Source organism: Rattus rattus, chromosome 6 (genome assembly GCF_011064425.1).
Source record: "Rattus rattus isolate New Zealand chromosome 6, Rrattus_CSIRO_v1, whole genome shotgun sequence".
In the NCBI taxonomy this organism is placed as follows: domain Eukaryota; kingdom Metazoa; phylum Chordata; class Mammalia; order Rodentia; family Muridae; genus Rattus; species Rattus rattus.
This window is the reverse complement of record NC_046159.1, coordinates 16,914,891-16,928,902: the sequence shown is the minus strand read 5'-3', so window position 1 is coordinate 16,928,902 and position 14,012 is coordinate 16,914,891. Positions and strand designations below refer to the sequence as shown.

The 14,012-nt window shown below is 41.1% G+C and overlaps 1 protein-coding gene across 1 annotated transcript; it reads right to left on the bottom strand.

Annotated features, from left to right (window-relative positions):
- Positions 1 to 562: 562 nt before the first annotated feature.
- On the bottom strand, positions 563 to 13,175 carry Styk1 (serine/threonine/tyrosine kinase 1). Its single transcript, XM_032905552.1, has 9 exons — positions 13,060 to 13,175; positions 12,586 to 12,720; positions 11,058 to 11,324; positions 10,011 to 10,192; positions 7,123 to 7,206; positions 4,648 to 4,862; positions 2,417 to 2,457; positions 1,709 to 1,805; positions 563 to 780 (listed from the first exon to the last, which is right to left on the bottom strand). The coding sequence occupies exons 1-9, from the start codon at positions 13,121 to 13,123 to the stop codon at positions 576 to 578; spliced, it is 1,290 nt and encodes a 429-aa protein (XP_032761443.1). The 5' UTR covers positions 13,124 to 13,175; the 3' UTR covers positions 563 to 575.
- Between the last annotated feature and the right edge of the window lie 837 nt (positions 13,176 to 14,012).

The window sequence follows — 14,012 nt, the reverse complement described above, 5'->3', positions numbered from 1 at the left end:
TATTTCTTACAGTTCTTCTTCAGCTATTCATGAAGGGACTAGAACTTTTATGTTCCTTCAACATAGAGGAGACAAAACCTTTCCCTGAAGGATATACTGATCTACCTTATACTTATCAACAAAAAGAACCTTGCATTTTCTTTCTCATGAATTCTTATATTTAAAAATTAGGAGCTATTCATTCATACCCCTCTGCTTTATTTGTACTCTGCAATAGTTTAGATTTAAAAAATAGTTTCAGTGGTAAAACAGCCTAGAGTGAGTGGGACCAGCCCTTTTGCCCTATTCCTAACAATCATTGCAGCTTTTTAAGACCTCCTTTGGAAGGACACTGGCCACCTCTGTCCTTGGGACTGGGAAGCAAACTGTGATTGATGACGATTACTAGCTCAAGAGTACACAATGTGTAGAGGCAGAGACTCATCCAGCAACATTCCATATTTCTAGAAAAATGTTTAGGGAAAGATGCAGGATCCATGCTCCTTTTTCCCCTTTGTGGCTCATAGAAAGTTCCTTCCCTCTCTTCTTGAAGGAACTCATTCCATGCACATACAGACACTTGTCTGGAACCAGCTTCAAAGGACACTGTAGCTATTGGAAAGGCTCTCTGTACTGATGCCAGCCACATCTGCATACAGATCAGGCACCACTAACTCTGGCACTTGCAACACAGCCTTGTCATTGGCGGTTCTAGAGGCAGCTTCCAGGCGCAGGCGCAGCTCACCAGGTAAGGGACGGCTGTCCTCACTCCAGCGCCAACAGTACTTCATGATGTTGTACCTGTGAGAGGAAAGGAACACAGCTTCTCTTCAACAAAATAATACCCTCAGTTCTTTGATCTTTCTGTTCTGTATATATATGTATGTATGTATATATTCTAGAAACTGGTACTCTATCATTCTCTTTACATCAACTCTCAACGTCCTATCAATGTGATTTCTTTTTATAATAGAATACTAGAAACTTTTCAAACTACAAAATATCAGAAGAGCTCTGCCTTTTCCACCACACAGTATAATTGAGTAACAAAGCTAGGAGTAAACTGTCTGTTCCATTTTATGGAATGAGGGGTAGGGCTTTTAATCAATGTTTGAACTATCTACTCATCAGAATGTTAGGTTCTTTAAGGTTAAGAACTTTGTCCAAAGACTTCTTCTGGAAGCAAAAAATAGGGTCCCAATAGAGTCCTCAAGATTGTATATGTGGATGTATGCATGCTTATGTATGAATATGTGATAATTAAACATATTTGACACACTTATAGCTTGAGTCCCCCACAAGCCCATGTTTTAAGTACTTGTTGCACTAGGGGAAAGCTTTTATAAGTTATAGCCATCCTAATTCCAGCCTTTGTTTGATACCTCCTGTTTCACACACATGTGAACAAACTGTCTACGTGCTCCTGCAGCCACAGACTAAGCCCCTCTGCTCTGACTTCCCCACCACAAAGGAACTATGAGACAAAGTCAACCTTTCTTCCCTGAAGCAGTGTCTGTTGGGAAGTTTGTCACAGCGATTAGAAAAGTGACCAATGCGGTTGTTGAGCAGAAGCGTTTTTGTTTTACCTCATGCTTCATTTATGCCTGGGCATAAATTAGCACATAAGGACAACTAAACATACATTGAGGCACATTAAAAAGGGTGTGGTTAGTAGGGAGCAATACATGACGTGGAATTACAGAAACTCAAGCCTTTAAGAGCCTCTTACATGGCATGTGTGCAGCTGCTGGGTCTCTTCATGATTTTCTTTCTCTGAAGATACTGTAGGATGCTGGTGGGAGGGACTTCAGGGTATGGAGGTGCCCCTGTCAATATGGAAAACAGGAGAGCAGCAAGAGAGCTTCTAAATATGAAATGAAAATAACACCAATCTCCAGTGACCTGAGAAACATCCTTTAAAAGACAACCATGGAGAAACTATGTACAGTAGAGATACTCCTGCAGATTGTGTGAACAAGCAGAAAAGGTGTTTTGAGGAAGAAAGGTAATGTGAGGAGATCCTGAGTTTTAAGCAAAATAATAAAATGAGGCAATCCAGGAAATAAAACCCGCCTTCCACTGTTCATAATACAAAAGGAGCCGCAGTTTACAAATTGCAGAAAACATTTTCACATTTCAAACATTTACATGATATTGCTATGAGAATTGTCCTCTGGGTTGGAAAACATCCTATAGAATTGGAATGGCTTATGGGAAAGTAAAGAAAAGGAGAGCTAAAGAAGGTTAAGGACGTCTGGGAGAGGGAGACCGAAGGAAAGGAATCATCATGTTAGTAGACTTCAGAGGAATGAGGCTCAGAATCTATGTCAATCCAGTGCAGGCGCCCATCCTGTCCTCAGAACAGTTTCCTAAGGGCCACAAAAGCACCCACCTTCCAAAAAGCAAGCTTGCCTGTTCACAAGAAGGTTATCCTTACCTAGAGTCACCATCTCATAAAGCAGGATCCCAAAGGACCAACTGTAAAAGAAGCAGAGTAGCCCACTTAATTTCGACCATTATCTTTTCTCAAGAGAGCTTACTTTCACATCAGAGAGGAGACAAAGGCTCCAAGGAGAGGTGAATTGTTTAACAGTTATGAGAGGACATTTCTGTCTACACCCTTCGAACTCTAATCCCTTCAAGACCCGTGTCTATGTCCCTTCTTCATGACATATGTTTGCTCTCGTTATTAGCATATGCGAGTGTGCACTCACTCAAACAGAATGCCCTTCTTTATCTTTTTCATCTTTTCCATCCCTTTGTGCCCAAACTCTAGCCTTTACTCAACACAAACCAAACACAGATTCTTAATTCAACCACAGCTTCCTCAGGTGATCTGTTTACTCAAACCTAGGGAAAATATTAATAAAATAAACTTCAAATATTTGAACAGGGAATTTAGCTAATCAGTACGACTTGAGAGGTGCACACTTCACTCCTAATACCTTCATTAAATAAGTGACCTTTTGTAAGAGAAATTTCCCACAGTCTGTTGAAAAGTGGGTATCAGTGACACATCAGCTTAAGCATCGTAATTGACTCCCAATATTGAGGTTTAAATACCTGATGCCTCCTGTGATACCGACACTGAATCCGGTATTCTGCATGAATGTGTGTGTGTCTTCAAACAGCTGAGGTATACGATTTCTAAAGGTCAATTTCAGTTCTCTACAATCTGGGTTATTCTAATTGTATATGTGATTATTGTTATGTTGTGTGATCGCTAAATGCTATAGATGCTACTTAAATGTTTGCATAAGATGTATCTTTAAAAATACATTAAATGTTTTAAACCTAGTCTATAAGAGTATGTTGCCAAAAAGAAAATGTGATGGAATCGTACTACACCCCTGTAACAGGAATACTTGAGAGGCTGATGAAGGGGGTCACCAACTTAAATACAGTCCGGCTACACAGGGAGACTCTGTCTTTCACAAAAAGATTGAGCTCAATGTGGTAGGGCACACTGTTAATTGCAGCACATGGGATGCAGAGGCAGAGAAAATCCTGTGAGCTCAAATTTAGAGTTTTCTACACAGCAAGTTCCAGGATAGCCAGGGCTGTATAGAAAGACCCTGCCTCAACTAAACCCCCATCCAAAATAAATTTAAAAATTAAGCAAATAAAGTATTATTGTATTGATGAATCAACTGTAGAAAGTGAGGGGGGTGAGCCAGGCAGTGATGGTGAACACCTTTCATCCCCGAATTCAGGAGGCAGAGGCAGGCGAATCTCTGTGAGTTCAAGACTAACCTAGTTTACAGAGATAGTTTTAGGACAGGCAAGGCTGCACAAAGAAGTCCTGTCTTGAAGAACAAAAACGAAACAAAGCAAAATGTAGGAGGAAATAATAAAAGTCTCGAATTTTTCACAAATATTTTCAGGTCTCTCATTGCACTAAGAACCATCTCCAAGGGGCACCCAGCCATCTGTCATTCACTAAAGCTGCTATTCAGACAAGAAATATGATTTATATCTGGATACGGTGGCAAACACAGGCATTTGGGAGGCGAAGGCAGAAGGACCATGGTTTATGTGCTATACTTGCATGATCAAGACCCATCATAAAATATAGATTTTTTCCCTTCAAAGTCTGATAAATAAATATTTATGCAAAAGTTTTCACTAAATGTGAGCTGGGAGTAGAGAAATAGCTCAGTGGTCAAGTGCACTTACTGTTCCTGTAGAGGACATGGATTCAGTTGTTAGCACATAAATATTGGCTTACAACCTCCTGTAGCTCTAGTCAAGAGGCTTTGACACTTTCTTCTGACCAAGCACGAGCTCTTGTACACCACATGCAGGCACATGCACATAATAAGTAAATATTTTTAAGAGGGTGACTTAAAACATGTGTAAACATTTCATTTCAAAGTCCTGGCTCTTAAGTAAGCCCATGCCCTAAAGGTTAAAGAAAGGCTAGTAAGTCCTCTGACATGGATTGGAACAATACTTTCACGTTTTTCTTTCCTGATGAAAGCTGTTAATCTAATTCACAAGAACTACCTGGAAAAGCATATTTTAAAAAAGGGGGTTGAAGGAGATGACAAATATTTTTGCCTAAGAGTATGTCTGACTCTTTTGCAGAAATAATTGATTGTAAGCTGACGCCTTTTCAGGGGAGAAGCCCAGCCGCAGAGAGGAAACAAAAGAGTAGAAATAGCATACACATCTCCCCTGATGCTTGCAGGTCTCAGGAGAAGCCGTTCTGGAGCGAGCCACTTGAGAGGGATGGTGCTGGAGCGAGCAGAGGAGATGGCCCCGTGGGTATGAACTTCATATGCCAAGCCCAGATGACAAAGTTTGGGAGTCAGGTCACTCTGGATCAGGATATTCCTGGCGGCCACATCCCCATGAAATAGATGTTTCTCCTGCAGGAATTCCTATTAAAATACCATCAAAGGTAATCAGTCTTCCGAAGGTCAGAGTTCACAGATAAGACAGTGCTAGGTGGCCTTCAAAAGACAAAGGTCTTCTCTGCTTCCAGCACTCTCATTAATCAGTGAGGTCATTTCCAAACCAGCATAGGGATTGGAGCTTTTCACCTATGTTTAGGAGTACCAGACTCCATGAATAATCCAAACGGCACTAACTCGTGGATTTCACTCCAGTGCTAAGGATGGATCCCGGCTCTTTATGCATGCTAGGTGAGCACTCTGTTCTATGTTACACTCGAGCCCTAACACTGGAGTCTGAAAACATAAACACATGTGCTGTGGTCAGCCCTACTCCCTACCCACCCCTTGATTGCACGCTCCCTTCAGATGGTACTCAGTAGATTCCGTAGATTGGGGAACAGAGAGCAGGATGTGCAGTAAAACTGAATGCCACGTCATAAACATATACAAATGTTCACACCATCTCACTTTGTCCTTACAACCAGATGAAGCCTCTGTAAGGCAAATGCAGAGGAACACAGAAGGCCATGCACTCACCAGGTGATTGTGCCTGGATCTGGTCCCTTAACTCTGAAAGTAGTGCAGACCCCACCAATCCACTCATAATCCTGAAGCCAGGCTCCAGATCAAAATTCCCTGAGGACTTACAAAGATAGATTTTAAGATTTTTTTTAGCACAGATTTACAAAGCCACGGTCTAGGGAGAGAGAGGTGGTGACTGACATTATAAAGGATCAAAGGATTCAGGTGTGGTTAAAAAAAAAAAATTCAGGTGAAAATCGAGGTGGTGGGTGACAGGTGCTGCAACACGTCCTCTGGCACGAAGCCACTCGAGCTGTGGGGAAAGGGGTGGGAGTGACCTGTGTATGACTGAAGAGCCAGAGATCTGGGGCTCCGACTAACAAACACAGAACAAGGAAAATTAGAAAGTTAAAGTGACAGTTTCCCATCACTGGTGAAGGAGACCAGGACTAGCAGTTTTCTGTCTCTTGGCAATTTTTTAGAACAAAGAAACTAAATATTGTAAGCAGAATTAAGGTGCACATAGGAAATTATACTAGAGTGAGAAGAATTGAAGAATGTACTAAGATCACTGAGGGAAGCAACCAAAAAGCCCAGCCTTGCCTTGTGACAGGTGACGCAGTGCCAGATGGGTACATCTGCTTGACGAAACGTCACAGTAGGACACCTCTGCACTTATGATTCTAGAGGTAAGGTAGGCTGGAGATCATGCTTCGCCAATGCTAGGACTACACCCTCTAAGAGCCACAGATAACTGCTGTGTGAGATGTGTTCTCTCCTCAGCCCACGGGAGCTCCAACAGAACCATCACTTCCTTTTTACTCAGTGTTTTCCTATTTCCATTTAGAACCCTGATAGGCCGGGCATGCAGCCCTTGACTAGCAAGAGGCCATGTGTTCTATTCCCAGTACAACCACTACACACACAAAAAAGAGTCCCTTTGGACCCTGGAATATTTCACAAGTTGTGGTAGCAAAATGCAATAAAGTCTGACATCATAATTTCACAGAGCCTTGATCTTTCTATTTTAAAAAAAAATCCCTTAGAAATATGTTCAAATAATTTCACAGGAATAGATATATAAACGTCCTGAGTAATTTTGATAAAGGTAATTTTTTTTCTGAAACCCTGAATTCTTAAAACCTCTTTAAGTTGGTTTAAAAATAAAAGATCAGTTGGCATTTTCCTGTTTTATTTCTCTTACCCTTGCTCCTTATTTTTCAAAATTTATAAATACATATATTTTATATCACAGCAAATTTCCCATCCCACACAATCTCAGCTGGTTTGTCTTGTTCTTTGGGTATAAGTCTGCATCTCTGTCTTTCCTATACCTACTATTATTAACCTATTTATTTCCTCCCTTTAAATCTCCTCCATCTTGTTTCCCATGTTCCCTGCTTTACATCTATCTAGGTTTAAATAACAAATTTTCTTTTGAAATTTAATCTAAGTAAACTTTCACAATCCTTCTAGCTCATTGTACCAATCCTAAATTAGTAGCCTTCTGCTTGGAATTCCTTATAGTGTGCATGGTATTACCTAAATAATTTTATAAATAAGGGGCTGAGAAACAAACTGTTGGTCAATAGTCTTCCCCTAGCTTTGTCTAAGTCTCTTTAAAATAGATCTTCCATTTAGAACAGTCAATGTGAGAAATATAGCATAACTACTAGGCTGGTCAGAAACTACCACCATCAGCTTCTATTGATGCTGATCTTACCAGGGCCAAAAGGACCTGCTTTCCAATGTGATATATTTGTTTTTCTGTGAGATCGTAGAGCAGGCCATCCATGGTCATCACGTCCTAAAGAGGAAAGAAAAATATGTAAAAATGACTTAATCATACTTTTTTTTTAAATTGTGGTAGAAAAACTCTGAAATGCAGATATCAAAGCTAAGGACAACATAAAAAATACAGGGATTAAGAGTCAAGGAGACCTGCCTGGAGGGTTGGCTCACAGGGTCAGGATGATCATCACCAAGCCAGCCCAGAATCCACATGGTAGAGGCACAGAAGTGACTCCCCACAAGTTTTCCTCTGACTTCCATGCGCCTCTGTTTCTGTCTCTGTCTCTGTCTCTCTCCCTCTCACCTCCTCACCCCCCCCACACACACACGTGTGTGCGTGCAAAAACTTAAGATGTATTTATGTTTCTTTTATGAGTGTGAATGTTTGCCTACATATATGTATGTGCACCTCATGCATTTCTTGTGTCATTGGAGGCCAAGAAATGGCATCTCATTGCCTAGAACTAGAGTTAAAGATCACTGTGAGCCTTCATGTGGGTGTTAGGAACTGAACCCTGGTCCTCTACAAGAACAGGAGGCACTCTTAGTTGCTGAGCCATCTTTCTCTACCCTGAAAAGTATTTAAGTTGTAGACAAGCATTAGATATGTTCAGATATGCAGAGGCATAGTCTCCCTGAACTGCAGAAATGCTAAAGAAAGCAGTTGAACAGCAGGCAAGGAAAACAAGCAAGAATGATGCTCTCCACTAATCACACAAGCAGTTTACTTGGGGCTGCGTGTACAGACATGCATATGATTAATATAGCCATAGGGAATGCCTACATATGCCAGTTTCCCTGTTAAGAACTTGGTATTCAAAAACGAAGGAAATATAATTTTTTAAAAAGAAAAATTTCAAATAACAAAACAAACAAAAACTGGGGAAAGTCTCTATGTACAGTTTCTCATCTGAGTCTGATAGCTGCCGCCATTGAAACGTACTAAGTGCCAGCCGTGTGACCCAGGATCAGGAAACTGTAAATAAATAAGTGGCTACATACGGTAACTGCTACAAAGGAAAGGTGCAGCACCTATCAGACCACGTGATTCGAGGAGGAAGAAGAGAGCCACCTCAAAGGTAGGGGAAGATGGGACGAAGGACATAAGCTCAATGAAGAGAAGCCATGTTTGGTAGGAAAAGCATCCGCAAATGATCTGAAATAGAGAAGGTAGCGGCTCTGAAGAGTGGGAAGTTGTTTGTTGGCGAGAGCACAGAACGACTGGCAGATGGATAATCCCTCAGAAAGTTTAAACTGGCGGGCGGGGTGTGCACTCCCTTATTTACAGCACAGGGCAAAGACTTCAGTGAGCAGGCACCTTTTCACCCACCTCCAGTTGTGTGAGGATCAGCCTATCTTAGGATCCAATTAAGCTAGCGCTGGCCCCCAAGCAAGTGAGAAACCAGGGGTACTGGTTTCTTCAGATCTTCAGGGAAGAACATGAAGAAAACTGAGGATATTGTTATCAGTATTTTGTTGTTTTAATAACCTTTTGCTTTTGAGATTATCATGTAATTATATCACTGGTCCCTTCCCTTACCTCCCTCTAACCTTTCCAAGTTTATTTCCCCCCTTGCTCTCACCTCTTCTCTCTAATTAATGTTACGTGTATGCATGCATATTCATAACTATATAAATTCAACCCGTTCGATCTATATGTGACTCGGATGTGTATATTTTCAAGAGCTGAGCATTTGGTATTGGATAACCAACTGATACATTTTCCCTTATTAAATTTTTTTTTAAAAAGGAAGTCTATGAGAATCTAGAAACTTCTGATCATTTTCTTTTTTTTAAGATTTTGACACACAAACTTGTATAGCTGACTCTTTTCCTTGTCACCCCTGCCACAGTAGGGTGCTCTTACATAGTGGAAAATATACTTAGTAAGAATAGAATAATAACCATTATTACTGAGAATAGTATAACGTTATGTGATTATCATATTAACAGCTGCCATCTTCATTGCTTATTAAGTACCAATTGCTGTTACCTTTTACATATCGAATGTCTCTGACACTTTATTATAATGTATTTATAAAATTTGGGATCAGAAGTCATTTCCCAGGCCAGGCATGATGGCACATGTCTTTAATCCCAGCATTTGGGAGGCAGAGAGTCAGATATCTGTGAGTTCAATGCCTATCTGGTTTACATAGCTACTTCCAGGACAGCCAAGGCTTCATAGAAGAACCCTGTCTCAAATAATAGCAAAAAAACAAAAACAAAACTTGCCAAAGTCACAAAGTTAGGTGGTGGATGCAAGAACGAGTCTTTAAACATAAACTGCCTAACAATATAGTGACCAGCCACACAGGTCTCTTTCAACTCAGTGTGCAAAATCGCACAAAACAATACGTTCATCTTCTGTTTCTCCTCCCACTAGTCAGGTATTTAAGAGTCACATGTGACTCAGAGCCTATGGTGCACAGAACCGATACAGAGTTTTTATTTTCTAGCCTGGGTCTCGTGGAGCTGAGGCTAGCTTCAAAATGGATGTACACTGAGAATGACCTTGAACTCGGGATCCTCCACAGTGCTGGAATTGCAGGTATATGTCACCACTCACAGTTTTATCCTGTGCTGGGGACCAGACTCAGGCTTCACGCTAGACCAGCATTTGCCCAACTGAGTGAGGCATATCCATAGCCTCCAGCTCTGAGATAATTTTTTCGCACTTACATTGCTGTAGTACCATTTAAAAGTGATAAATTGGTTCACCCTCATCACGGCTGCATATTTTGACATTTGTGGTGTCAATCGATGTGTGAAACAGGAATCAAAGCTTTTCCTTACTAGTGTAGCATCCCTCTTACTCACCCTGCGACAGGTCCAAAGAAAGCTGAGCAGATCCCCTGGGACCACATCCTCCAGCATCATGTAGAGTGGCAGCCTTTCTGTACAGCAGCCTTCCAGCTGTACCAGGTTCTTATGTTTCCCCAGGTACTGATAGAATTGGATTCGCCCTATAAAATCCTGGACCTCCTGGAGTCCAACTGGGCCTGTGAAAAACAGAAGAGCTATCAAGTACACCTGATAACAGGAGGCAAGGAATAAAGGACACAGGCAGACGGTGCCATTCAACAGTGGAAGAAGTGCAGTCACAAAGGGGACATGAGAGGGGACTATCTAGAACAGCGTGATGCTCAGTCACCCGTCCTTTAACAGGGATAACAGAGCCAGGGTCTTAGAACTGGACAGGTTATCACCTCCTTGAGCAAACAATACTATGTTCTTATTACAACACCACCATCTGGGAGTTTTGATAGACATTTCTTGATTATGTTAAGCCCTTCCTTGTTTTATATTCTATGTACCCAATGCCAGTTGAGAGAGAAAAAAGAAAGGGAGGGAAAGAGACACAATATCAAGAAAGGGTATAAGTGCCAAAAGACCATGAGAGCAGGTGACTGGTAACATGCAAGCCTGATAGCTTTTTAGTCACAATGGAAAAAGAATCAACACCTGAAAGTTCATCTCTAACCTCATGCTTGTACAGCACACACCTGCACTCACACATATATCCCATGTATACATACAATAGTAATTAATTAATTAATTTTAAAAGGATATTTTATTTGCTAATAAATATTTATTTAATAATAAAAATAAAATAGTAAGGGAAAATTAGGAAATAATCTTATAATCCTAGGCCAAGTAGCATCTACTATGGAAATGTCTACTTTTTGGGCTTCAGTAGGCAAGAGTGAGCCACAGATACAAAGACCCAAAGAACAACCCTATATCAAGCTTCCCTTATGCATAATTATAAGCATAAGTGCTAACAGGCATCTTAATGCTTCCAGTCTCAGTTAATATTTACAGCAAAGAAGTGAAAGGGGGAGAAAAATAGATTCCCTACTTTACCTTCCAGAGCCTTGAGGACAACGCTTTTTTGATTAGGGTGCTCCATGGTGGTCATTTTTGCATGATAGAGGGTTCCACAACTACCACTGTGGATCTGCTCCAGGACCTCCAAGAGTTGTTCCCTGGGCACCTGTAGCTTAGCCAGGGAAGGTGTAACTGCTCGTAGAAAGCTCTCCACTGACGTTTCCTTAAGAGGCACGAACACCTTTTCTCCATGTCCCACTGCTTCCTGGCTCCGGCCCCTAGATGCAGGTACAGAGGTGGTGCCTAGAATAAAGAGATAATGTCCATCAACTGCCCCCTGCTTTGGGGACACCAGAAAAGCAGACTGAATAAACTGGCCAGGAAATTTTCTCTATGGCTAACACAAGAACATCTTCTGATGCTTATCAGTGAATGAGTAACAACACTGAGCTTCTAAAATGGTCATAATAATTTCACTCCTTGTAGAAAACTAAAGACGAAGCCCTTGACAGTGGTTGTGTTTCTTTTCTATAATCCTCTGGATTACTTTCCGTGTTCTCTATGAGTATAGCACCCAGACGGTAGAGTTCTAAAAGGAAATCCACACCACAGGTACCAAAACATGGCAGTTACTACCAGCAGGGATAGGCTTTACGTCAGTCATATGACTTCCAGAATTAAAGGCAGAATATAAATAGATATACAGCCATAAGTTGTTCTCTCTTCAGGTTGCCCTCAAATGTGGATCATTTTATATTCCATGAACCTTTATCAAAAGGTCTTCTGAGACTATCTCCCACCCACAGCTACTGTTACAATTGGCTAAAAAAGTTTCCTTCTGAGATTTCTAATAACTTGTTAATCAATCTGTTCAGTAAATATCACCACACACATATGCATTGTCTGAGTTGAGGATAGACTGAGTTCAGATCTGACTAAGATTAGTTTTCAATCATTGAGCATATGACATTAAGAATGAATAAGGCAGTGTGTTCGGAGGGGAAATAGCAAAAGGAGATACTATTTTATCTATAGACGCCAATTAATAGGACTTTCAGATAGGACACCATTTAATAAGGGTCTAGAAGCAATTACAGAGCAAAACATGATGACATTGTAGCACATGGAACAAGATGTATGAGGTGCCAAGGATATACTTAGGATGTTTAAGACGCAGTAAGGAAGGCAGTGCAGATGGAGCCAAGAAGAATGACTGGATAGATGTGGGTGACAGAGCCAGAAAGGCCGGGTCACAGACAATGGGAAGGACCTTACTATTTTCTCTTCTGTGGAACACAATGAGCTAATGGAGGGTTTTAAACTATATGAGCTGAAAGACCAAGAAAGACCTTCATGAATTATTTTGGGCTGTCAAAAGAGAACTAGGTCACTACAGAGTTAGGATCAGGTATAGAGAAAATCATGAGGTGTGAGATAGTGAGCAGCTTGGGTTTATAATTTGTAAGATCTGATTATGGGTTCCGGCTATTGAAAACCTGGCTTATCATTTTCTTAAAATCAATCTTCCTTGAGACCAGGGCTAGCCCGAGACTTTGAGCCTTACCTCGGGGTCCAGGGTGCTGCCTTTGGGATCTCTGTCCTCTGATAAAAAGCCACAGGATGATTGCAAGAAGGATGAGGAAGCTGCCAACCAGGAGAGCCGGAACAATGATTACTTCATACTGCTTCTCTTGAACAACTGTGTAGGCCATAAACAGGAATAGAAAAAACCTGACACAGTTTCCCCTACCCAGCATGCCTCAGTGCTCCTGGTTTCCCTTCATTCCCTTTAATGGAGTCCCACGGAGGTCAACCTTAACCAGAAACTAAACCTGTGGTTTAGACCCTCAAGGATTATTTTTTGTTTATCTCTGATTGGCATGTATCCCTCACTCTGTAAAAATGATACCTTCTAGTCCCTTTTCCTTTCCACTAGAAAGAAAACAGCCCTCCTCCTCCTCCTCTAGAACCATCCAGAACTCAGTCTCCATTGTTCTGGCATCACTATATTACAGGCAGATGGGGTGTCTGCATTTACCACACAGCTTGTCACTGAGACTGCATTCCAACAGCACCCGGCTCAGGCGACCCTTCTCTCCCATAGCCACAAGGCTAGACTCCTCTGTTGGGCCCACAGAGGCTGCAAGGAGTATGGCCACAAAAGTGAAATATTTTAAAGGACTTCGTGTGTTATTCTAAAAAAAAAAAAAAAGCACAGGTAGAAAATTTAAATATACTATGACTTTCAAGATACTGAGCACACAATGTCTTTTCTGAGCCACCTACTCCTCTCTGCTCTTTTGCCTAAAATTCAGTCTGAACAATGTTCATTTTCCCTCTGATACATTTTACTTTCTCTCTTGTGCAACTTTCTAGCTTTAGTCCTTTTTTTCATTGTTACTGAAAGTATGGTAAAGGCTAGACTTCTGTGAGCATGCTGAAGTACGGCCCCACAGCACCATTCTGACCTCTGATAAGATATCTACCCTCCATACAATCTTGAAGCTTGTTAAAAAGCTTTCAGCTACATGTCACATTTTTGTACATGTAACATTTCATTCCACCTTTATCCGAACTATTGTCTGAGTAAATAAGTATATGACAAAGGTCAAGAAATGATTTATGCTTTTGCTTGCCTATCATGATATACCTGCACCCTCTAAAGAATTGAGTAAACATCATTTAATAAAAGCTATTTGGTCCTTCAGCTCTGAAAGCTTACGTGGACCTCCTCTATACCTATCAGATGTAGTTCAACAATCCCACATTCTAACCAGGTCCTAGACTATAGAAAGTGTCACTATAGAAAGAGCCACCTTTTATTTCTCCTTTAAATAAAAAGGAAATACATCTATATGAAAATGTGTTTCAAACAAACATAGGGCTGGCGATGTGATTCAATATGTAAAGTGCTAGCTGTGACTGCCAGAGAACTGGAGTTTGGATCCCTGGAATGTGTGTATCCCAGCCCTCCTAGATGAGAGGCAGAGA

Coding starts and splice junctions, on each gene's coding strand:
- Styk1 (XM_032905552.1), bottom strand. CDS start 13,123: ATGGGAGAGAAGGGTCGCCTGAGCCGGGTGCTGTTGGAATGCAGTCTC. Junction 11,325..12,585: donor GCAGCACCCTGGACCCCGAG/GTAAGGCTCAAA, acceptor TCTTTATTCTAG/GCACCACCTCTGTACCTGCA. Junction 1,806..2,416: donor TTATGAGATGGTGACTCTAG/GTAAGGATAACC, acceptor CCATATTGACAG/GGGCACCTCCATACCCTGAA.